The sequence below is a fragment of the Gopherus flavomarginatus genome, chromosome 2 (genome assembly GCF_025201925.1).
Source record: "Gopherus flavomarginatus isolate rGopFla2 chromosome 2, rGopFla2.mat.asm, whole genome shotgun sequence".
NCBI classification, from domain to species: domain Eukaryota; kingdom Metazoa; phylum Chordata; order Testudines; family Testudinidae; genus Gopherus; species Gopherus flavomarginatus.
In genome coordinates this window covers 162,345,389-162,370,325 of record NC_066618.1, presented here as the reverse complement: position 1 = coordinate 162,370,325, position 24,937 = coordinate 162,345,389, and the positions used below count along the sequence as shown (strand labels likewise).

General features: G+C 42.8%; 1 protein-coding gene across 1 annotated transcript in view; it reads left to right on the top strand.

Moving 5' to 3' along the window:
• The window catches only part of XPO7 (exportin 7), an 81,913-nt gene that overhangs the window by 41,063 nt on the left and 15,913 nt on the right, over positions 1–24,937 (top strand). Inside the window, exons 5-16 of the mRNA XM_050940374.1 lie at positions 2,848–3,014; positions 5,632–5,724; positions 9,502–9,606; positions 11,983–12,148; positions 13,078–13,151; positions 15,267–15,386; positions 16,561–16,707; positions 18,194–18,366; positions 19,015–19,208; positions 19,948–20,053; positions 21,513–21,648; positions 24,078–24,151. Of these exons, the coding sequence (XP_050796331.1) occupies positions 2,848–3,014; positions 5,632–5,724; positions 9,502–9,606; positions 11,983–12,148; positions 13,078–13,151; positions 15,267–15,386; positions 16,561–16,707; positions 18,194–18,366; positions 19,015–19,208; positions 19,948–20,053; positions 21,513–21,648; positions 24,078–24,151 (1,555 nt within the window). The remainder of the gene's footprint in view (positions 1–2,847; positions 3,015–5,631; positions 5,725–9,501; positions 9,607–11,982; positions 12,149–13,077; positions 13,152–15,266; positions 15,387–16,560; positions 16,708–18,193; positions 18,367–19,014; positions 19,209–19,947; positions 20,054–21,512; positions 21,649–24,077; positions 24,152–24,937) is intronic.

Sequence of the window (24,937 nt, the reverse complement as noted above, 5' to 3'; positions counted from 1 at the left end):
GATGTATGGACGTTGGTAGCCTAAAACATATAGTGAAAAGGCAATTTTGCTGTCGGACAATATCTTTTCCTAGCCCAGAGACTACTGGGTTTGAATGCCAGATAGATAGGAGTTATCCAGGTCCAAAGTAATCACAAATTTGTGGCCTTATGAATGGACAAATTTTAAGATAGTAACTCAATTCTTTATGAATTAGGCTATTCATCCCCTAATTCCTTTCCCTTCCCTACTTTTTCCTTAATAGCAAGGGATGTCTTAATGAATCCAGCTATTAGGAAAGGTGATTATTTTGTATTTGCCCTTCTTTGTTCTACTTTGCCAGGTGGGGAGAGAAAGGAGGGCTTTCTTTCTGTTCATTATCTCCCAAGTCATTGAAGACAGATACTGGTTAAAATCTGCTTTTTGCCTGTGACCCAGTGCAGGGATAACTTTTCATGTTTTATTGGCTATACAAAATTGCTTTGAACTGAGACTGCTGAGTTTCACAGTTCTGCTACTATCAAAGGCACAAAGGATCTCAGCCATAGCTCTGATCCAAGCCTCCTCTAAAGAGTGGGCCACGGTGAAAAACCTAGGATTCTAGTAATCCAAGACTGAAACTAAACCCTGATTGTGACTGCAGATTACTGTATGTTCTGTTTCCAAACAGTGATCTACACACTTAAGGGTGATAGAGTAAGAGCAGGTCTGATTGCACTGATGCACTTTTTAGGGAAGGAAGGGAGAATGAATAGGACACTTGGGCAGTCTCTTCCAAGGATATAGACTCATAAACATTCAACGACAGAAGAGACTATAGTGATGATGTAGTCTGACCACCCGCACAATGAAGGCCACAGAACATCACCCATCCACTCCTGTAATAGACCCATAATCTCTGGCTGAGTTACTGAAATCCTCAGATCATGGTTTAAAGACTTCCAATTAGAGAGAATTCACCATTTACCGTAGTTTAAACCTACAAGTGACCCGTGCTCCATGCTGGAGAAGGCAAAAGACACAAAGGGTCTCTGCCAATCTGTTCTGGGGGAAAATTCATTCCCAACACCAAATATAGCAATCGGACCTTGAGCATGTGCGCAAGACCCACCAGGCAGCAAATGGCAGATATGGTTTCAGAATTGAGAATGCTTTGTGGGACTCCACTTGTCACTTGCAGTAGTTCCTGTGGGAAAGTCATTCTGATGGGATAGAGTAGAAGGCTGTCTCTGACTAGTGTCTTGTTGGGAGAGTAACTATGATATTTCCTTTTCTTTGTGTGGCTGTGACCCTAGGAACCCTTCAGTGCCAACTGCCAAAGCGTTTACTGTTCTATAACAGCAACTCTTATCAGGCCTGAAAATCTCTCTATCCTAACACACTGCTTTCATAATGTGTGAGGTGTCAAATGGAAGCTTGCATCAGACGGATCCTCTTAATGGTTGTGTGATGTATATACAGGTGATATTTAAGAAGTTGTGTGTACATACTGAAAATGTCTTAGAATCTGTGTCCCAGGCAGGGGTGGCAAGTGGGTTTTGCCAGACAAGGGATGTGGAATCACCTATCTCGTTTGTTTATATGTAAATCAAACTTTGTAAAGCCTAGCACAAAGGAGGCCCCATTTACATGTGAGAATCAACAGGAAAAACAGGTCAAGGGGAGGATGCGAAATAAACGTGTGTGGGGAGACACTTTGGTGCCAGCACACCAGGAAGGAAATCCTAGGCAGTCTTTCTGACTCTAGGGAATAAGAAAGAGAGTACAAGGATCACTCTTTTATCCTGCACTTGAGCGAGTGACCCTGCAGTGCAGTTGTATCAATGAAAACAGGATCTCAACCAACCTTGGTTGAAATGCTGCAAGAAAGGGCGTAGGTGAGAAATTGCTTTAGACAAGGTTAGCCTGTTAAAGTTCAGTCTTAGTCTAGTACAAGCATTTCATACTTTTGTTTTACTTGTAACCCGTTGTTCTTATCTGTGCTCACTGTGCCTTAAATCTTTCCCTTCGTAACTAAACTTGCATTTGTTTTTACTATACATAGATTACAGTGCTGTATTATATTAGAGCTGATACTCAGCTGAATCAAACAAGCTGGTGTGTATATACTGTTCCCTTGGGAGTAGTAATTACTGAATGTGTCTGGTGACAGGGGCTGGACACTAAAGAGGGGTGCTTTCAGGGTGGTTCATGGGCTGGACTGCACCTGTTGTTAACCTGCAAGGCTGAGTAAGGGCTTGCAGAGCCCTGAGAAGAGTGTTTGTGTGGCTGAAGGATGACATCCAGCTACTATGCACAAAACTCTGTCACGCTGGCTGTAGGAGGGAGATAGCAAGATGACTTGCAGTCTGGGGTCCCTGAGAGAGCATGTCATCGGTGCTTTAACAAGCCAGAGTTAATCAGCTTCTCCTTTCTCACTGGACAAGGGAATGCCCTGATGTTGGGGGGGCCTGTCCTGAGGAATGGTCCTTAAACCTTTCAGCAGTTCTTGCCAGACATGTTCTTTCAAAGGACTGAACCCCTCTTCTAATACAAAATAACACACTTTTGTGTGGGAAGAAACAGTTCTACATGAATACCCACCCACAGTGTCATATCTCTAGAACCTCCAAACCCTCGGTGTATTGTGTTGTATTATATTATATTATGACTAGTCTGTCAAAAAAGACATGAATAAAAGATCAGTTATGGTTGTCTGGATACCATAACTGCATTTCCAAACTTTCCAACATGGTGATTGTTCCCTGTGTTTCGGTGTAAGCTTTGTAAAGAGATTTTTCCTAATGCAGATCCACAACCTTATGTCCAGCTTAGCGGTCTCTTTGTCTAGGAATTTCGTGATTTTTATTTTTATTTTTTGTCTTGCAGGGAACTATGTGCTCAACTACCTTGCCACCAGGCCAAAGTTGGCAACTTTTGTAACGCAAGCACTAATTCAGTTATATGCCAGGATCACAAAGTTGGGCTGGTTTGACTGTCAGAAGGATGAATATGTCTTCAGAAATGTGATCACAGATGTCACAAGGTTTTTACAGGTCAGGGACACCTTTAAAAAACGGGAAGGAGGGTGGAGAACCAAAACCTGGTATGATTGGAGTGTTCTTGTTGCGCACAGTTGCCATATAATGTTCTGAGGGGAAGTGTGCAGCTATTCTTCCACTTCCACTGCATTAGCTATTGCTACTCAAGAGCTCTGGTATTTATGGCCTGTCAAAGTTGATAAATCTAAAAATTGACCTGTCTTGATAACTCTCCCATATGAGATTGTAAGCCCTTCAGGATAAGGACACTCATTTTGATTTCTGTAGAGTGCCTGGAACTCATGGTATGCTATAAGTTGTTAACAATATGGCAGAACTTTAGGATTCCAAGTATGTAATTCCTTTCTCAAAGCCCCAAATCCAAATGATCCATCCAAAATGAAAAGCAGGATGACTTCCCATTAAACTGAGGAGACATGCACCTCACCTCACTTGCAGCTTTGTGACAAATTGCTTGGTTTGTTTAAATACCGATCTTTTAGTATTAAGCCAGAACCATCAGGGCTTTCAATTTTGAATTTGGACACTTTAGTAAGGGAAAACTATCAATCAGTTTGGGTGCATCTTTTTTTAGGTCATTAATTTTGGCTGTACCGACCTCGAGAGCCTTTAAAATTCTAGCATGCAGTGCCAGAGGGGAGAGGGGGTTGCCTGGGCAGCCATCAGAGTAGTACTGCTAAGAAAAGAGACTAAGCATGGGGGAACCTCTCATTGCTCTGGCTGGCCAACATAGCTTCAGTGGAAAAGTGAAAAAAGACTGGCTACAACTCATTGGCTGCAGAGTGCAAGATTTGAGTTGGGGGTGTGCCAGAGGAAGGTTTTTAAAGTGTGTATGTGACCAGGGGGGGTTGGTTGTCGAAAATCATCATAGATATTGTGTGGGACATCGTGGCTAGACATATCTGTAGAAACATCCCATCTCGTCCCATAACATGATGATTATTAGCAGATATTTACACTAGGTTCTCAGGGTGCTATTGCAGTCAGAATCAGAGACCCGTTGGGCTAGAAGCTGTATAAACACAGTCAAAAGACAGTCCCTGCCCACAAGAGCGTAGCTTTACAGGCAGAAGATTGAACTTTTTCAGCAGATGTCCTCAAATTGTGGGACTCTTTTCCCGAGGAGGCTAGCATGACATAAAATTGCACTGTTCTCAAAACACTCAACTTCCTTTTTTTTTTTTTTAATTTAACGTTTTTAACAACTTAACTTCCACAAGTTAGAGGAGGATGGAAGAGTAGTAGTGAATAATCCCAGAGTCCATGACTGCAGTGGGAGAAGAGGAAAGGAACTAAAGTGGGACTTTTGTATTGTGATGGTGGGATTTATTTATTTGGATAGGCAGTTGAATAGTATGATGAGCGTGGGGATCTCTGCACTTAAACGGCTGCAGAACAGTAAAATTCAAGAAGTGGTATCTAGAAAATATTACACTGCTGGAGGATTACACCTTTCCATAAACAGCTCAAATGATTTCTAGCTTTTTGAGACAATCCTGTTGCTTTTCACTTAATTCTCAACTCAGTCTCCTGAGACCTGTTGAAGGCTGTATTTGGTTTTAGGTCATAGGTTCAGCAAAGATCCTGGCTATAGGCACATAGTATCATGTTAATGCTTGAGACCATGGTTTGAAACAGAGGCCTGTGATCATAGCCTCTTCCCCACTAAGACTGCAGTGTGTTTTGATTCCTGCAAAGGGGATGAACTTAGACTCGGATCAGAGAAGAAATTGGGACAGTCAGTGCAGGCGGGTGCAAACCAAAGTGGAGCCGGAGAAGGGAATCCCATCAAGTTACAGGAAGGAAACTCCTTGTGGCAAAAGAGGAGACCAGGGTAGCTCCTGTGTGAAGTTAGTTGGTATGAAAAGTCTCATTACCAGTGAGCAGGTATTTTGTATCAAGACTGTCAACAATGTGTCAGTCTATAAAAGAGAAGCCACAGTAAGGGCCACAGAGAATGAACTTTTTTGACTGCTAGAGGTGGGGCCTCATTGTCAGGAGTGAGATATTGATTGGGTGGTAGTTGGGGAAAATTTAACTGCCACTTCTCATGCTGCACAAGTTCTGTGGCTCTAAGACTTCAATTTTCAGAGCTGTCAATTGACAGCTTTCATGAACACTAAGGTCCCAGTCCTGCAAAGATTTATGCACTTACTTAAGTTTACCATTGATTTCAGTGGAACTAAGTACTTAAAATTAAGCACATATGTAAATCTTTGAAGAATATGGGGTAAGTAGGCACCAAAAATGTGATTTAGAATAGACAGATGAGCCATTAAATAACATATGTATTTTTGTTTGACCGTTCCATAGAAATTGTTAGCTGCTGAGAAGTCTGGCAAACGTATCAAATAGTAAATAATATGAATAGTGTAGTTTTTTTTATGCATCTAAATATAGAACTTCTGTTTTTTTAAAAAACATTGTGCTTAAACATTTTCCAATCACTGTTCTACGAGGACATGGTATATCTAGCCAAATATATCTGATTTACGATGTGCAAGTACTTCCTTCTGCATGGCAGAAGGATTTTGGAATTACAGTGAAAACTGGCAGGGACAACTTGACACGAGTAATTTCTCCTCTTCTCCCCTCCAATCTCTCTCATCAGGATAGCGTAGAACACTGCATCATAGGAGTAACAATCCTGTCTCAGCTAACGAATGAAATTAATCAAGTAAGTGCTACAGCCTTCTTCAGTGAAGTAAGTGTCCAATTTTCTCATTTGTATTGTTCTGTTGTGTGTGTTTGTGCGCTGATTTCTATTTTTTCATGCTATCATGCGCTTTTGCGGTAAGATATTGATATTTCCTCTGATCTAAGGATTTCTTTGCCATCTCCTGCTCTTTTAGCATCTTTCATCTTCTCCAGTACCTGGATGTAATGTTCCATGATAAAAATGAAGCAACACTAATATAGCAAATGGGTTCATGCCCAGTACTATCTTGCCTGTGAAGATAAAGCCCCACAGCATGAATTAGCAAAGCATCATTAGCATCTTTTGTCCTCCATTCCTATACATACTTCTAACTTTATGCAGTTTCATTTTTAAAAAAATGTCATAACTTTTTTGCATTGTCAGTCATTACAATAACTTCTTCATGGGGATGTAAACATAAGGTATAATCATAGCAAATCTGGTAAATATTTTGAATTTCTTTTCCGAATACATAGCATGTTACATGTTCAGTACTCCTTACAGATACTGACTGATCCTATTTTGTGCACTTTTGGTTTTGTTTTGGGTTTTGTGGGAGGCGCTGGCAGGGCAAAAAGGGACACAGGTTAAGTAACTTGACCAAGCCTACATTTGAGTCAATGGCATAAGCAGGACTAGGACTCAGGATTTCTTGTCTTTCAGTCCCATGATCTGATTTCTGCTAGCTCTTGCTTCCTCTCTGTTTTTTGAAAAACAGAGACTAGAGACATTAACTGGTCACATCTAAGCATGAAGGAAATAATCATATGCTCCTAAAGCCCAATTTATTTTCTAGCTATGACTCCTTCATACAGATTTTAATAGTGTATTTCAGACTGCCACCAGTCACCCCAAGGAACAATTTTCCTTGAGGACCCTTCTAGTTTAGATGATAAATTATCTAGATTTTTGCTGAAAGGACCAATACTAATTAGTTTTGTTTTAGCCTTTTAAGTTTTCATTAATATGGAAACTAACTTTGCTTTTGCTAATACATGTGCAAACACTTGAAAATAACCCAGGCTTTGAAACTCTACCATGGCAGTGAATAACTTAATTAAAAATGATTGCTTGCAGTCTGTTAGGTACAGGGACACTTTTTCCCATTTTGGTGTCTAAAGCTGTGCAAAGCACCCACAGCTCACTCTGAAGTAAGTGAAGTTCAGCTTCTCTAAAAATTGGGACACTTTTTGTTTAGGAGCCTGCAAGCTCCCACCTTGCTCTGAACAGAGAATCTATTCCCACCCATTGTGTTAATCCAGACTTACCTCACTTCTTGGGATTTGGCTTCAGTGGTTACTCAGACAACAAAGTAACTGTAAACCTGTGGCTGGACTTTCTCCTCAGCCTTGGATGCTTCTGTAGTTTCCCTGCAGGAGACCTCTCTGTCCCAGACCTTAGTTCCCTGTGCCCAGAGAACCACTCCCACCTCCCTAATATCAAGGGCAAAACTAACATTCCAGCAAGGCACAGTTAATCAGTTTGTACTGATCAGCATCTCCCTGCAGGGTTTGAATACCTAACAGGAGATGAGATAAACAGAAAAGTTCTGTCACCAGTTGTTTCCTAAATCCATATTTAAGTGCCTAGCTGTAAGCAACAAAGTTAGAAAATTTTGTCCATGATTCATGAATCTCTTGTTTAAATACGTGAAAGAATAATTCTACCACAAAATATTACGCCTCTACCCCGATATAACGCGACCTGATATAACACAAATTCGGATATAAAGCGGTAAAACAGCGCTCCGAGGAGGTGGGGCTGCGCGCCCCCGCGGATCAAAGCAAATTCAATATAACGTGGTTTCACCTATAACATGGTAAGATTTTTTGGCTCCCGAGGACAGCGTTATATTGGGGTAGAGGTGTATCTAAATACATTTTGGTTTAAAGCCCCCCTCCTAAAATTGCCACCACTTGTATTGCTAAAAGCACTCTCGCTTGCTAGCAGTCACTGTGTTGGTATGTGACAAATACAGTGGATGGTGATTTACTTGGGGGTTTCATAACTCTGTGAATTTCAGATTCATTACCATGTAATTTGTATGGGTCTTTTTTCTTAAAGTGAATTTTTGGTCACTTTTGTATATAAAAGTATCTATACTAATGTAGCATGTTTTGTCCCAAAGAGCTGTACAAACAATAGACATACTGAAATACTGCCTTCTCTAGTATGGGGAGAGTAGCAGCCAACTGGCTTGTAGCATGTGGCACAATGCTGGAGAGCTGGGAAACTTTCCAGCAACAGTGAAGCAAATCCTGACTCTTGCAAAAAATGCATGAGATCAGCAATGGACATGTAGAGACTACAGGATGCCTGTTTTCCAGACTTTATCTAATAGGTAACTGATAGGGGAGAGATGAGAGGAATATCCGTTTAGTGGTTAGGACACTACCCTGGGACAGGGAAGAGCTAGGTTCAAGTCTCTCCTCTTCCACAAACTTTGTGCCCTTGGGTGGGTGACTGACTCTCTCTCTGCCTCTGTTCCCCATCTGCACAATGGGGATAATGGCACTACCCTGCCTCACAAGGGTGTTGAGGATAAATACAGCAAAGGTTGTGAGATGCTTGGATCCTACAGTAACAGGGGCCATATAAGATGGATGGTACTAAGTAGTGTATATAAACGAGGGTAAGAAGCAGCATTCTAGGAATAAAACTCTGAATGGAGAGGCAGTTTCAGGTTAATTATGTTTCTGTGGTAGGCATTTAAGCTGTCTTTACCTGTGTACCATGAGTGATGGTGAGGGTGGGGGTAAGAACATTTTATTTGCACACCAAAAAGTAATTCACCATACGCCACCAGGGGAATAAATCATTTATTTTAATCTAGCCTTGCAATATTCAGAATTTTAAAAAATCTCTAGTGACAATACACTAGGTTACAAGATGATATATAGCATGCTGTCAACATCACCTGTATTATATTCAGAGTTTATTGCACATTTCTCAAATTAATGTGTGGTTGTGGTATCCTGTATTGAGCAGCATCCACTTACTTCTCCTCCTAACACACGTGGCATACTTAATTGTCATACAGCCACAGGTCACGTACATGAGTTTAAAAACAAACGTGGCCAGATCCAAAGTGATGCACACCAATGCTTAGGGCTTCTTGTAATTTTCTGTTCATCCATGTATCTTGTCACTTGGCTCTCACCGTGACTGCGATTCACTGGTGGTAGAGGACTCTGTATCTGGCCAGCACTTTCATATATGGGAGTGGAAAGAGTAATGAGCTATCAGGAATGATTTAGTGGATCTAGTTTAAGTAAATCAAGAATTGTTACCCAAACTAGATATTGGGGACTTTTGAAAATTTTACCTACATTCCATTTTCAGAAATGATTTAGACGTTAACAGCTTAAATTGTTTTTGAAAATGGGCTTTAGCCTCCTAAATCACCTGAGTGCTGTTGAAAATGTTACCCTTAATCCTGCTTTAAAACCAGCTCAAGTAAACTTGGTTTTTTTGCTTGAGATGAAACTGTGTGTTTAAGCAGTTTAGGAACATTGTTCTTACGTAGTACCCTAGACAGGTAATATAGTTTTATCAGCAGCTCAATAAAAACTTAATGGCAGTACAGGAACCATTATTTTATGTTAATAGAATGTAATACAATGGAGAACGTCCCTTCAGTTTAATCAACTGATGCAATGCAATTATGGGGGAGGAATGCCCTGGCGTGCCACTAATGTTTTATTAGCAACATTCCTGTGAATTCTACTTGCCTTGTTTCCTTCCTATAAACTAGTTCTAAAAGTTGCTTGTTTCTCTATCCAGGCGGACACCACCCATCCCCTGACCAAGCACAGGAAAATAGCCTCTTCATTCCGAGACTCGTCTTTATTTGATATCTTCACGCTTTCGTGTAACTTACTGAAACAGGTAGGGAGACTGCAGTTCTTGTCAAATGCCTTTATCAAACTTAGGCGTAAACTCCTTCCTGCTGTAACTCCATTGAAACTAGTCCTTTCTTTCCAGATTTGGCAGCTTTTCCGCACATCTGCCTTTAAGGGGATTTTCAGATTAGATTCCTACCTTTCACTTCATAACAGCTCAGTACTGCAAAAGTGCTTAGTTGTTCATTTACAGGCAAGGTTATAGAACAGCCTGATTTTCCTATAGGTAAGTCAGGCCCTGATTTAGGTTTTGTGTATTCACTTTGTTTAATACAAACTCAAGATAGAAGTGTCATGACCTTTTTAAAAATTTCAAATGAAAACACCTCGGATAGCTTATTTCACCCATTCCGTATCAGGAGAACTATTCCTATATAAAGCAGTGTTATAGTGATCTAATTGCGTTCCCACTAGGGGAATTTTACCACTTTTACTATACCGGTATAATTAAAGCAGGTACAACATTCTAATATAGACAAGGCCTTTGGATTGTTGGGTATTGCCAAAATTCCTTGGTGCTGCTGAGCAGCTGCACAAAAGGAAGGTTAATGGCCCTGCCACCTTTCCCAGTCCATGCAGTCTGAAGGAAGCCTTGAATTAGTGATTTCCCAGGTTTAAAGTGAGGAAAGAAAAGGTGCACAGGTGTGTGCAGTTTGGTGTGAATTCTAGAGGCGGAGGCCCAAGGTGAGTGCTTTTTGCAACAGGGCACCAGTGCCTTCCCAAAGGTTTTTCTGCAAGAGAAAGTTGCCTTATGCAGTTTACCATCTCAGTTCAAGAGCACAGCAATTGTGTATGTTTTTGTAAGAAAGGAAATTACACTGATAAAATCCTGACTCCACACCTGGTTTCTGTTCCAAACAAGAAATGGATCTACAGGATCCCCAGATCCACTCAAAGTGGCAACAACACATTGGACTGTCATCACAGCTAGTGTTATGCCAGTGTGTGAAAATCGAGAAATGACACTGAATAGAAACAGCATGAAATTCACCAGTTTAGTTTTACTCTTCAAATTGAGTGAAGTATTAAAGTAAACAAATTGCATAAAGAGTGAAAAGCAAGTTTCACTTGGAAAAACCATTCAGACTGTATAATCTCTGGTTGTGCTAGTCATACAAGTAAAGAGTTTGGGTTTGACAAGATTTGTTTCTCTTGCCGTTGTCCTCTCTGTTACCATGGACTCATAACTAAAACTAAAATGTTTCCTAGAACTTTCTTGCATGTGCCATATGCCTGCGTGATTTATTTGTGATTTGGCCCTCAAGGTGAAATGAAATTTGGAGGCTTAAATGACGTGACTCATTGGGGGGATAGCCTCCAGTTTTGTGTCTTTATCTCTCCATCATCCTGCTTTTGTTTCCCAGGATTCCCCAATTTTAAGGACAACTTGTGATGTTTTCTGTTGTCCCATTTAGTGTCCTTATTTTCCTGTCACTAACGCCCACTACCCCAGTTATTCCTTTATCAGTTTGGCAGCTTGCACAAGCTTCTGTGTATAAAACCAGATGTTTCCAAGGTGATCCTCCAATGACTCTAGTTGTTTTCCCTTGGAGGGAGCAAGGGATTGGGCTGCTAGGAACTAATGATTGTCTATATCACTGTCATAAAACAGTGCAATTAGGCAGTCATTTAAGAACAATGCCGTCTGGTAGACATTCTGGAGTGGTTGTGGCAGACAGTTCCAACAATCAGTGAAACAGTATACAGGGTCCCATTGCAACTGCCCAGATCAGTCTGTGGCAGATTTAGGGTAGAAGAAGTTTAGTTTCTCTATGAAAAGCATAGAGCGACTGTGCAAAGCGCAGATCCATGTGCTGCTATAACACAGTTATGAGCTGATCTAGCATCACAAACCCACTAATCACCTTGTGTTGCTTCAGAATCAGAATCCTTCTGTCTAGTCCCTGAGCTTTGACTCTGGAGTAGGGTTTATCCAGATCGTTTGCGCAATAAAGTGAATGCACTTGTTTCCCTACTGGAGGGCATGGTGGAGTAACAGGAGACTCTGCTGCTAAATGCATGTCAAGCAGATAGTATTTTCCTGTGTTCTACCCAACTGAGAATTTCCTAATCTGATGGATCTTCCAGAATAATTACTGGGTGGAAATCATTGCTGCTGTCCTATGGCACAAGGAGAACTGAGTGAAAAGGAAGCACTGTCCACCCTCTTTATGTAAGGACTAAAATGCCAAATACAGGTTATTTGTTGTAAAAGCGTGAGGCACCAGGGATATTAAAGGTGTTGTCTCAGCCTTGACATGAAGGTGGCATGTGATAGCTACAAATGTCACCTCCTGTTGAAATGGAATTCTGCTCCTGCCTCAGTCACTGCATTGTTCTTGTTATCCACTGTGTTCTGTAGGCTTCGGGGAAGAACCTGAACTTGAATGATGAAAGCCAGCACGGCCTGCTCATGCAGCTACTCAAGCTCACACACAACTGCCTGAACTTTGATTTCATTGGCACATCAACAGATGAGTCCTCAGATGATCTCTGCACAGTGCAGATTCCAACCAGTTGGAGATCAGGTAATGCTCCAGGGGGGAGAGGGAAGCAGGCTTATCTTCTTCAGTGTACCAGATGAAAATACGCTGGCTGGCCGGCCAAGGCTCTGTCCACAGTATATAAATAGACCTTTGTGTCAGGGAACCAGGTGTATAGCCCTGTTGTCCCCTAACCTGATTACAGATGTGATCGCTGGCCTGAAACCACACAAGCACTGTTCCTCCTGGCCCTTCAATCCTACACTATGTGAACTTCAGAAATCACAAATTTGGCTTACGTGAACAGCTCAATTTTTTTTTTAGTACACTTCTTGTAGAAGGGAAGAAAATAAGCCAGAAAGGAGCCCAATCAGTTCTGAAATCCAGAGCTTCTCTCATGCTACTCACCTTCAGAATGGGATTCCCTAACTAGGCAATTGTTAAGACAACATTGCAGTATTTGGCAGTACTTCTGCACTTGTCACTTAAGGATATAACGGTTGTACTGTGTCAGACCAATGGTCTATCTAGCCTAGCATCCTGTCTCTGATAGTGGCCAGTGCCAGATGCTTCAGAAGGAATTAAAAGAACAGGGCTACTTTGGGTGATAACGTGCGCTGTCATCCAGTCCCAGCTTCTGGCGGAGGTGATTAGGGACACCTGGAGCACAGCGTCCATCCTTGACATCCTCATGGCCCATAGCAGTCATTCTGCAGTCACAGATTGCTTCATCTGAATGCCCTGCTATATTTCTTTAGCTTAATATGTGTATTCTGGAAGAGGAGGCTCTGGAGTATAGCACTATAATTCTTTGAAAACATTTGCATCATGTAATCTTTTCTAGCAGAAAGAGTATGCATGCCCTTGTAGTTTTGGGCAGACAAGCATAGAAGTGTCTTTTTGTAAACAAAGTACTCCACAGAATGCAATAATGCAGATGTCCACAGTAAGGTGCTCCTTTCTGTCTGTTTCAGCATTCTTGGATTCCTCGACCCTACAGTTGTTTTTTGACCTGTATCATTCCATCCCTCCATCGTTTTCACCTCTGGTGAGTTCAGAGTTCATGGTTCTTATGACATCTAATATCAGAAATCATTTACAGCACCGGGAGAGCCATATGTAAGGACTTCATTGGTATATGGGCCTGAGATACTGGCCTTTTGATTAAAATGATGTAGAATACGTTCCGAACAGTTGCTTATTTTGATAATATAGTATTATCCCATAAAGACCAAAGGGAGGCTGTGCCAAGCTCCTTAGTGTTGATAGTTTTGGTACCTCCAGTGTTTTTGGAATGGATTACGGAGCAGTCCCCGTTTGTTTGAAATATTGCTACTCTGCCCTTTTTTTGCCCCTTTCGTTTGAGAATCTCAAAGTGCTCTAAGTGAATGAAGCCTCCCAACTGCCCGTGAGGGAGCTCTGCAATGGTATGCCCATTTTGTAATCTGGGAAAGCTAAGCAGAGAGTTGAAATGACTTGCCCAAAATCACACTGCAAGTCCATGGCAAATCTGAGAGTACAATCCAAGAGCCTGACCCCTAGTCCCAATCTCTATCCATTGGAGAAGATTGTGTTCCCACATGGTGAAAAGGCCAATAGCATCAGCCCAAGGAAAGGATTCACGTGACTGGATGTTTTCTTTTAAAATAGTGTCTGCCTACCAGCAACCAGGTGATCCAATAACTCTGTCAGTGCATGGAGTTGTTCACTCTGGCTGGACTCTGTGTGCGTAAAGCATTCAAATCCAGGAAACGTCTCTCACGCTGGCTCAGTCAGCAAGAATCACACGCTAAGATGTTTCTCAGTTGGAAGTTGCTCTGATCTGTGTGCGTCTGTGATATGGTAGGAAGCAGAATCTGCAAATGCCCGTCAGGTGCTGTTCAGGAAGAAGCCCAGCAAAGCATTAAACATCTTTGCTTCAGAAACCTTAAAAATTAGTTATCAACAAGGCCGGTCACTACAGGCAAAGAAAGGAAAGGGAGAGGAGAAACTTACATAATTGCCCTATTGGTAGATTGTTTCCCTTAATATATTTCTAAATATTTCAGCATGGGGTAGAACTGGACCAGTTGCTTATATAGGCACTTAAATATTGTGGGCTAAATATTTCTCCTAGTTAATGTAGATGCATGCTGCAATGGAAACACTTCTTAACTCAGGCTGGAGAAGGGAGGATCTTTCTTCAAAAGGATGTTTCTAGGAGAGGTAGGACAGAGCTGGTCACTTCATTATATAGTGCTAGCCAAGTCTGAGATTTAAGCTTCAGTTATTCAAGAGAGTTTAAAAAGAAACACACTGTTAAGCAGAAATTTAAAACAAGCCAGTAATTGCTCTGAGCTTTGATCATTAAAAGTGTGAGCTAGCAAGAATCAGAGGGGCTTTAACAGCAGAGTCGGTAGCTCTTAGACTGGTTGGGGGAATCGAGGCTCGCCTCAGTGCGAAGAGTCTATAATTAATTTGCTTAGAATGTTCATAATCCCATTCAGCAGTGTGGTAATGGATTCACTTGCATAACTGCATCCCTGGAATCTACCTTCAGCTTAAATGTAATAGAGGCTGAGATGGGAGCACTTTAACTTAAACAAATGTGCATCTTGCCATTCTGCCTTCTCTCATATTTTCCCTAGACCATGGTAAGCTCTAGTATGGAGAGGCTGGCAGGCTTTCCTCCCACTGCCAGTATTTTTCAAGTCAAATCAAGTCATGGTTACACACAATGACAGATGACACGAGTCAGATGAGAGGGCACAACCTGCATTTTTGCTTTCACTGTTTGGGGACATCTTTTTTTCTCTGTCACCACATGACAACACAGTGAAGACTGTAACATAGTAATGGAGTTTAAGGCTTGAAGGGCCTTCCTAAAGCTGGGTGTTCATTGAGCCCTGAAGCTGGAGAGATGATCCCTGTATAATGTAGTCTCTCAATCCCGGCTGCATGTTTCCACTGGATTTCTCCTGTTTTTCTCTTTTTCATAGAGAGAATGTTTGGAGGTGGTTGTTTCGTTTTAAAATCATCCTTTGAACTATAGCAGCTGAGTTTGATTGCTAAGGAGTATGGTGAACACTTGAATGAACTACTCTCTCGGGAAAGGGAAACAACTCAGACCATTCCCTTCAGTTTGAATAACGTCTTTCCACTTTATTCCTTTTGCTTCCTTTAGGTCTTGTCCTGCTTAGTTCAGATAGCTTCTGTCCGCAGATCCCTTTTTAACAATGCAGAGAGAGCAAAGTTCCTGTCTCATCTTGTTGATGGCGTTAAACGAATACTGGAAAACCCCCAGGTGAGCATATCGGAAGCCAGGTATTTCTTAGAGTACTCCTTGTCCAATTTACTGCATTTGCTTCCATAAACTACTCTTCTGTTAGGGAACTCTCTGACGCACCCTGGCACTCCAGTATTCACCACTGTCATGTAATTAGAATATGTTTTGTACAAAGGCTGCCTTGTGAACTTTCATTCTAAATGTCTTGATCTGCTAGACATATTTATTTCGTTGGATTGTATGTACCCCAGTTCCAGGTGGCACCCCGGGGGGAACCTCTCTCATCCCTGCTACAAGAAAAATGTAGAAGAAGATGATGGGAGATCAGAGAAGAGCAACTAAAATGTTTAATGAACTAAATATGTATAGTTCATTTAAGTGGGAGACTAAAAGGTAGAGGAGAGAACGGTCAGAGGTGAAGGTTTAAAAAGTGTAAACCCCAGGGGGATGGAAGAGAATTGTTTGGTATGGTATGTAGGACTAGAACCAGACAAAGTGGGATGAAATTTAGGCTAAATATATGGTAAACTTAACAGCACTGAGATCAATAAGGCTTGGGAGACTAATGGTGGGGTTTACCCCACTATAGAACAGAGAGGTGAGACTTTCACTGGACAAAACTGCTGAAAATATGCTTAGGGGAACAATCTTGCACTGGCCAAGGAAGAAAGACTAGATAATTTTAATGTCTGTCGTCTTTAACTTCTTTCCTCTAGTTTCCTGCTCCAGTCACTTAAATAACACTTCTCTGTGTTGGAAGATTACTTTTCCTTTTATCAAGAACAAAACTTGAGTCTTGTGGTTTAAACCTTGTGTAATTTGCTACTGGGAATTAAGTGTGTTGCAGGCTGGTGTTTTGAATGCCAGACACTAAACGTGTTCCAAGGTCTGCCATAAATGGTAGAGTTTCATTTTAGCTAGTGATCTGTACTACATGGCTTTGAGAGATCATACTTTGCACTTGCATGTAAAGATCTCCGTGCAATTTAGAGGTGGGCAAACAGTACCTCTTTTTTAGAAATGGGGGAGCTGAGGCACGGAGTGATAAAATAACTTGCCAAATCAAGCAGTAAGTCAGTGGCAGAGCTGGGAATAAAAACCAGGTCTCCAACTCCCATTCGTATGCTCTAAAACACTAGACAGTGCTACTTGTCTCATGATTTGACAGACTGTTTGTTCTCTTCCTCCCCAGAGTTTGTCAGACCCAAACAATTACCATGAGTTCTGCAGATTGCTGGCTCGATTAAAAAGCAACTATCAACTGGGAGAGCTGGTGAAGGTGGAAAACTACCCTGAGGTCATCCGACTCATTGCCAACTTCACCGTGACCAGCCTACAGGTGGGAACTCATTGCATTTGGCCTTGTTGGTGCCTCTGAAAATGGAGCAGTTCCCCTCCTTGCATTTACTTTGTAGTGGCTATGCCAGTTTGTGAGGCCCAATGGCAAGAAGACTGCAGCATCCACACAGGCTTTGTAACAGGAGAATCTGACAGTGCAATATTGATCATATTATGAACTCTGGCTGAAAAACATGAGGGGAGCATTGTAGTTACAGCTCTGAAGTTTTTCCCATGTCCCATCAGTAACAACTGCTGATTCAAGATTATTTTTATGTAATGCATCAACCCATTATTAAAATGTATTTTAGAGGGTGGTTCTACTGCTAATACCATCAATATCATGCAGAGATTGCCTCTGTATTTGCTGCTGCTGTGCAGCATACAACTACATCTCTGTACAAAATAAAATGGTATTTTAAAAATTCTTCCATGATAGCTACTGCAAACTGGCAGGCGTGATCTGTAGACAGTTGGGGTGTATGTAGCTTTTAGAAATATCAAGTGTTGTTCAGATGACTTGTGAATTCAGGGGTTTAGTGGGAGGCAAACAGGAGCATTGGAATTTTACAGCTTAAGTTAGGATTGGGCGTGTTTAATAGAACAATAGAGATTTCTAAGAGCTCTGAATAAAACAGTTTAGGATATTAAAAAGCAGGAAAGCTGTGTGTGCATGGCCCCAGGTGAGGGACTAAATTGTATTACTGGTGCTTCATCAAACCAGAACTGTGTGTTGCTGTATTGCCTTTATGTAATGTAAATGTCAGTAATTGTGCATATTACTGTGCAGCTGTGTAACTCCCCTTTAGGACAGAATTGGTTTTCTTATGTAGGAGTCCAGCAGGAGTGGCTGGACCAGGCCACCCAAATGACGTCAAGAAAAACCTGTTTTAACCTAGGTCTCCAGAATTGGAAGTCTAGTGCAGCAGAGTTTGACAGTCCTTCTCTTGGGGCTTTCCCTGAGCTGTGGAAGGTGTATACCACTGAAGGGGCTGCATTAGAGAAACTATTCATAGTGAGTCATGATAGAGATGGAGCTCAGCAGATGATGATTCTTGTACTGCCTGTATCCTTGCAATATCAGTGCATGTTTTCGTCACTATGCTACAACACTAAGATGAATGAGGAGAGAAAGCAGCAAGACTGTTAGGATTGAGGGAGGGCACCAAGGTTCTCTATCTAATCCTGCAAGCTTGTATTTTCAGACCTGCACTGGGAGCTGAAGGCTTCAGCTCAGCTACATCTCATGAAAGTTATTTTGGAGTATCCCTGGCTCTTTTGCTGAACAGTTCTCTTCCTTAGGCACTCCTGGAATTTGGATGCTGACTTAAATTCAATGCTATATAGGAAAATGAAGCATCAAGGCATCCTGTGTAAAGCCTCTGAATGTCTGCTCTCCTACGGCAAACCATTCAAGACAAACGTGACATTCTGCAAGATCCTAAATTCACTGGCTTCCTTTCCTTTCTCTATCTTGGTACCTGTAGCATTGGGAGTTTGCACCGAACAGCGTACATTATCTGCTAAGCCTGTGGCAGCGGCTGGCAGCATCAGTGCCATATGTTAAAGCCACAGAGCCTCATATGCTAGAAACATACACTCCAGAGGTCACAAAAGCTTACATCACATCCAGGCTGGAGTCTGTGCACATCATACTGAGGTAAGGGAAGCCTAGAAATGCATGAACACTTCTACCACAGTGCCTGCAGCACATAAGGGAAAATCTTGCAAGGGTCTTTGGCGTTAGATGTATAGGCAAATAGAGTATTGACTCTGGCCCCAGGATGTTTTTGCTTTGGTTGTCAATGGAGTATCTTGGTAGGGATGTCAGAATCAGATGTGCCATCCTTGTATATTTTAATTAAAGTTAATTTATTAGATGGAAGAAAACCAAAATATGAAAGATGGAAAACACTAAAGCACAACGACAACCAGATGCCTTAATACTTGGCACTTCTTAAACAGGTAAAGTGCTGTGTTCTATCTAAAGGCCTGGACAAATATTGTCTTAAGCCTGCAATAAGAACTTACTCATTGCAGGTTGTAATGGCCCTGCCAGTTCTGTTAGTTATTTCTGTGCCCATAAAACAAGAGGACACTAGTGATGACTGCTTGGTTATATTACATCAGTCTCTGCAATACTCCACCATGACGGCTACTAGAGGCAAAGGATCAGATGATGATCAGATTTAAAGAATAGCCATGTGCCTAGGAGAGGTGTCTTCCATGCTGGAAATAAGCTTGTGTTATGGGTTAGGCTAGCACTGGTATTAAAGTTCCTTTATAATGCTGCTTCCTCCCCATGCAGAGACGGGTTGGAAGATCCACTAGACGACACTGGCCTTGTGCAACAGCAGCTAGATCAGCTGTCCACCATTGGCCGGTGTGAGTATGAAAAGACCTGTGCTCTCCTCGTACAGCTCTTTGACCAGTCAGCCCAGACTTATCAGGAGCTACTACAGAGTGCCACTGCCAGCCCCATGGACATCGCAGTGCAGGAAGGTGAGTGCACTCCAAGAACAGTGGCCAGGGAGCCTTGACCAGTTTGCCCCTTCCAAAAACTACAGCTCCAGAAGCCCTGATAGTATCATATCAGGAGAGATCCAGTCCTACAAGTATTCCCTTGGGAAAATGGACATTCAGCCTGGTCTGTGTGCAGCTTTTGTACAGGTATAACTATTTCAGTTAGAGGGGTGGGGTTTTTACCTATTATAGTTATACAGGTGTAACCCCTCGTCCCAATATAAATGTATCCACACTGGGCGGGCCTTGGGCTGCTTTACTGGGCTGCTTTACTATACTGCTGTAATTAAATCAGTACAACTTCAGATGGTTGGGGCTTGAGTATCTGTCATATCAGCCTTGTGTGCTTTCAGAAAATGAGTGCTCCTCTTTGCACATGCAATAATGTTTCCAAAAGTCTACAGAATCTGGTCTTGTATTAAAGAAATTTCCTGGGGTGAAGGTGATCTTAAGTTGTGAGCACACTATAGTTTGAAATGATGCTCTGAAGCAAACAGACTACAGTTCTGATCCTGGAAATTGTACATAATTTCCACTAAGTGGAAAAACAAGTAACACTGGCGTAACATTAGCTTCTTGATCCAGAGGAATAAAACATGCTCTTAAGAAATCTTTCTTCGTGAACCCTGGCTTTGCCAGAGGAAAAACCCGAAGAATCCCTTTCTCTCTATCATGGGGCCTGTGAGTGTTTGTTTCTGATGTCATCTGTTGGCTTCAGGGCGCCTGACATGGCTCGTTTATATCATCGGGGCAGTGATTGGTGGCAGGGTTTCGTTCGCCAGCACAGATGAGCAGGATGCGATGGACGGCGAGTTGGTTTGTCGGTAGGAATGTTGAATGCTTTCTAGCTGCGCTATGTTCCGTTCTTGTGGCTGCCTGGTAGTAATTCTCTTTGGGGCTTTAAGTGTTCTCCCTTCCCTCTTCTCTTCTCGCTAAAAATAACTGGATGGAATTGGCCCTCGAACAAAGACATTGATAGCGCTGGCTAGACCCACTGAGCAAACTTCTGTTGGGATTTGTCTAAACCTGGATGTCTGCATAGGTGTTTGGCAAGAGATCTAAATAAACACGGGGAACAGTATGTATGGGTGGAATTTTTCCTATATTTAATGCCCACTGCAGAGTAGAATCCAGTGCATGCTGGTTCTTTTTGGGAAAAGATGTTTTTTCTGATATCACCCAAACTGGCTTTGACAGTAAATATCATGAATATCGCAGTACCCTACAGCGGATGGAATTCTTATACAGGGTGGCACTGGTACATTTTTATAGTTTGTTTCAGAACTGTTTACGCCTTCTATTAGCACAGTTACTGATTTATTTGGTACAGGTAATTAATACGCAGTTTATGGCTCTTAAATAACCCTAAGCTGAGCAAAATTCTGTGTAGAACATAAGCTAATTCTGCTTCTCCGGGATCAAGAGGACTGAATCTGAGAATTTATGGAAGGTGGCCATGTGATAACTGTTGTTAATGAGGAACTGTAAATCAGGCACTAGCTCCTCCTGCAGCTGGAGCATTACTGGAGGGAAGATATAAGACCTAAAACATTTTGAGCGGCCCTCCGTTTATATTATACACAAGAGACTTTCTCATATTAGTCTGTTTACTTTGATCTTTTCTCTCCCTATTAGTTTTGGGCCACCTCGCAAAAAAGAGTTGACCTTTGCTTTGCCCCTCACCACGTGTTTATAACCTCAGTCAGCAAAACCATTTCTTACCCCAATAGATCATTCATGGGCATTCTCCACAAGCCCCACGTGGCCATAACAAAAATCAGTGGGGGAGGTGCCCCCTTAAATGCCTCTTCAGTCTTGTAATGAGAGCTAGAGGCTTCTGCTCAGGGGATAGCTCAGAGAATGTACTGAACCTTGGCATTTGATAGGCTCTGTAGGGGGTGAAAATTCCCCTCTGTGTGGAGGGCAGACACCAAGGCCTCTCCCCTTCCCTTTGCCCTTCCCACCCCCTGCCCATATCTTAAGTTGGACTTAAGTGGTACATAGGCCTTCTGCTGGCTCCTCTGCATGGGAGGGTGGGGGACTTGACTCTTGGTCATCTTCTTTAGCTTAACATAATGTCATTCCTGTGTTTCAATCACTCTTGGCCCACCACGCCACCTCCTAGAGAGCAAAAAGGGTTCTCAGCCGTACACAGCTTCGAAATGATACCAACTGCCTGAAGTGACTTTTCTGCTCACCCTTGCCAGTGTTCAGGCAGGCTGGTATTTCTTGTTCTCCTGGGGTGGTTGGTAGATCTGTTGCTGCTTCTTTCCCTCCCTTTAGGGTATTGCAGTTGATGAACCTGACGGACTCTCGCCTGGCACAGGCTGGGAACGAGAAACTGGAGCTTGCCATGCTGAGCTTCTTTGAGCAGTTCCGAAAGATCTACATTGGAGACCAGGTGCAGAAATCCTCCAAGGTAATTCCCTCCACTGTGCAGCCTTGAGGCATTGCTGGCTACCATAATATCTTCACATCTTTTGGTATATGAGCTGCTCGATCTTAATCTGCGCTTGTCTTATAAGAAAAAGCTTATTAGAAGCCCCCATCCTTCCTGCTTCATACCCAGTCTGACAATTATAGCTTCAGCAGTGCAGCTTTGGCACTGCTTTTCAGTAAGATAATGTCTGATTAGGGCACTAACCTAGAACTTAGGAAACCTGGGTTCATATCCCTGATCCACTGCAGGCTTCTTGTGTGACCTTGGGCAAGTCACTTAGCTTCTCAGTGCCTCAGTGCCCCATCTATATAATGGGAGTTAATAGCCCTGCCCTACTTCTGAGGGATGACGTGAGGGGGGAAATGCATTGGGATCTGAGTGCCTCTCAGTGTTTAGGGTAATGGGGAGCCATATAAGTTCCCAAAAGAGGTGTTAGGTCTGGGGTGGAGTTCAGATACTTCAGTGGTCCCCAACCTTTTTGTGGCCAGTAACACATTCATGTTTTCAGAAGAGCGTGGCAGGCGCCAAAAATTTTGCAAGGCTTATTTTGTACATTAAATAATATGGAAAACATCATATTTAATATTACATAATATATGACTCTATAAGATAAGGGTGATTTTACATGTAAAAGGTATTAATTAAATTATTTGGCAATTACTCTTTCACCTTACCATATGAATTTGCTCTTTTTTATCTACCTGTAAGAAAAATTAAGGAGTTTTTACAAAATAAATATCATAAACAGTTTTCATCTTATGTATTTTTCAAAAGTAAAACATTGTTGAATTGCTCGTCCAAATATATTTATTATTCTTACTTTAACATAGAATGAAGCCTACAGCCCTGGAGTTCTTTGTCCTCGGCAAGCGCGGGGCCACGGCTTCTCTCCAGCTTAAGCCACGGGCCCTTGCCTGCCAGGGACTGAGAACACCGGCACCCACAGCCCTGGAGTTCTCTGTCCCCAGCAGGGCCAGGGCCGAGGCTTCGAAGCTGGAGAGAAGCTGCAGCCCGGCGCCTGCTGGGGACCAAGAACGCCTGCAGCCCCAGAGAAGCTGGAGAGAAGCCGCAGCCCGGCGCCTGCTGGGCACAGAGAACACCAGTGCCTACAGCCTGCAGCCCCGGAGAAGCCGGAGAGAAGCCGAAGCCCTGTGCCTGCCAGGGACAGAGAACACCAGCACCCGCACCCTGCAGGCCCCGGATTTCTCTGTCCCCAGGCATGGGGCTGCAGCTTCTCTCTCCTGCTGGGCACTAGGCGGGCGCACATAAATGCCCCGGGGGGGCGCCATGGCGCCCATGGGCACCGCATTGGGGACCACTGGGATATTTCGTTAAAACCTACTGGAATTTTTCCAGACATTCTGAAAACCCCCGTGGCCTTTGCGCTGAGGTGAAACATGACACATTGGCTGCCTAAAAGGGCAGTTCGTGCAGACAAGAAAGGGTTTGTGGAAGCGGGCCTTTCTCACTTTTCTCTCGCAAGATACACTGGACGTTAACACTGGTGTACTTGGAGCTTAAAGTAGCCCAGGAAAAGGGAACTGAGCGAAACTATGCCATCTTTATTCCAAAAACTGACTCTCAGCCTTTCTGATAACCCATAATTAACTATCAGAGGGGTAGCCATGTTAGTCTGGATTTGTAAAAAGTGACAAAGAGTCCTGCGGCACCTTATAGACTAACAGATGTATTGGAGCATGAGCTTTCGTGGGTGAATACCCACTTAGTTAATTATGCATCCGACGATCGCCCAGGGACACAGATTGAAGCACCAGGGTGACACTCTTGCTTCTGAAGGTGCAGAGGGCTTAAGAGTGTTTGAGAATGGGGCTAGATCACAGGGATATGAGTGCAGAGTTCACTGCTTCGTTGTACTCATAGCTGTCAGTAGAAGAGCCACATTACTATTGAGTTATGGGAATTCCCCTTCTCAGAAAGAAAGTGAATGCCCACACTTTGTATACAGCATCTGCAGCTGCTGTGAGCCTGGCTGGGGATGAACTTCGCTAGAATGAAAAGGAGGATGGGAAAATCGTACAGGTCAACAACATTTCTTTTCGTTTGACCTGTTACCCCACGTAGCGTATCAGTCTGAGTTAGAATGTGAGTGCCTCAGGGCAGGAACCTTCTCTTGGTGGTCTTGAAAAGCATGGACTAGATAGATCCCTGGGTCAGTGCTGCATGGAGCGGGGAAGAAAATGAAAGAGCTATCATGCCACTTCATAAATGTGGGTCATGGATCAAACGCTCTCCATGTTTAATGGCTTGGAGCCCTAGTGCTCAGGGAAACGAAATAGCTATTTTTAAACTCAGGCTGCATCCCCAGTAGAATCCCACCCTCTTACCACAAAAGTATCACTAATTCCATTGGCTTCTTTTTAACTTGTGTTGCTCTCTTTTCCTTCCAGCTGTACCGCCGTCTCTCTGAGGTCCTGGGATTGAATGACGAGACCATGGTCCTGAGCGTCTTCATAGGGAAAATGTAAGTATTTCTGCTTGCAGTCATCAGGGTTCACTTGAAAGTGTAACTGGGACAACCTCAATATAAGACAGTGTTGTTCAGACTGAGAAAGTAACCTCTGGCTATTTGAGAGAATTATAGGCTGTGGCCAGGGGTTTAGGTCCTGTGCAGCATCCAGGATTATTTATCCACCATGGAATCTAGCTTGCGCCATGGAGACACACCAATGTAATCCCCTGCTAGCTACACCAGAATGATGGATTCTTATTCTAGTGCCCACTTAATCCACTGTCTGACATCATTGTTACAAGGAGCAGTCTCCGCTATCGTGCACTGCCACACCATTATTGCCAATCACAAGCCAAGAAAGCACTGTGGGGAGAGGACTGCTCTCTCAAAGGATTTCTTTTCAAATAGCAGAAATCAATACAAAAGTAATGCCAGTACCATTCTTAAAACTCTTCCACTTTAGTAGGCTGCTCCCTACTTGGCCAGTTGCTTGGCAGCTGCCTCCAGATTGAACACATCAATTGGGTTTTGTCATGTCTTTTTGGCAGTCACCATTAGAATTTTAACCACTTCAGTAGCTCCAAGGCTGAAGCCCAGTGCCGTGCGCCTGGATGCACATGGCCACCGGCTTTCCACACACCATTTTTGCCTTGGTGTGCATGGTGCCTGTCCACTCTTGCGCACCTGAGCTGCACATCCACAAGGGGTTAAATGGCTCTCCTGGAAGAAGCAAGGGCTACTAGAATTCTGCAGCTGACAGTGGATGGTGCAGGTGCAGAATTGCATACGTCTGCATGT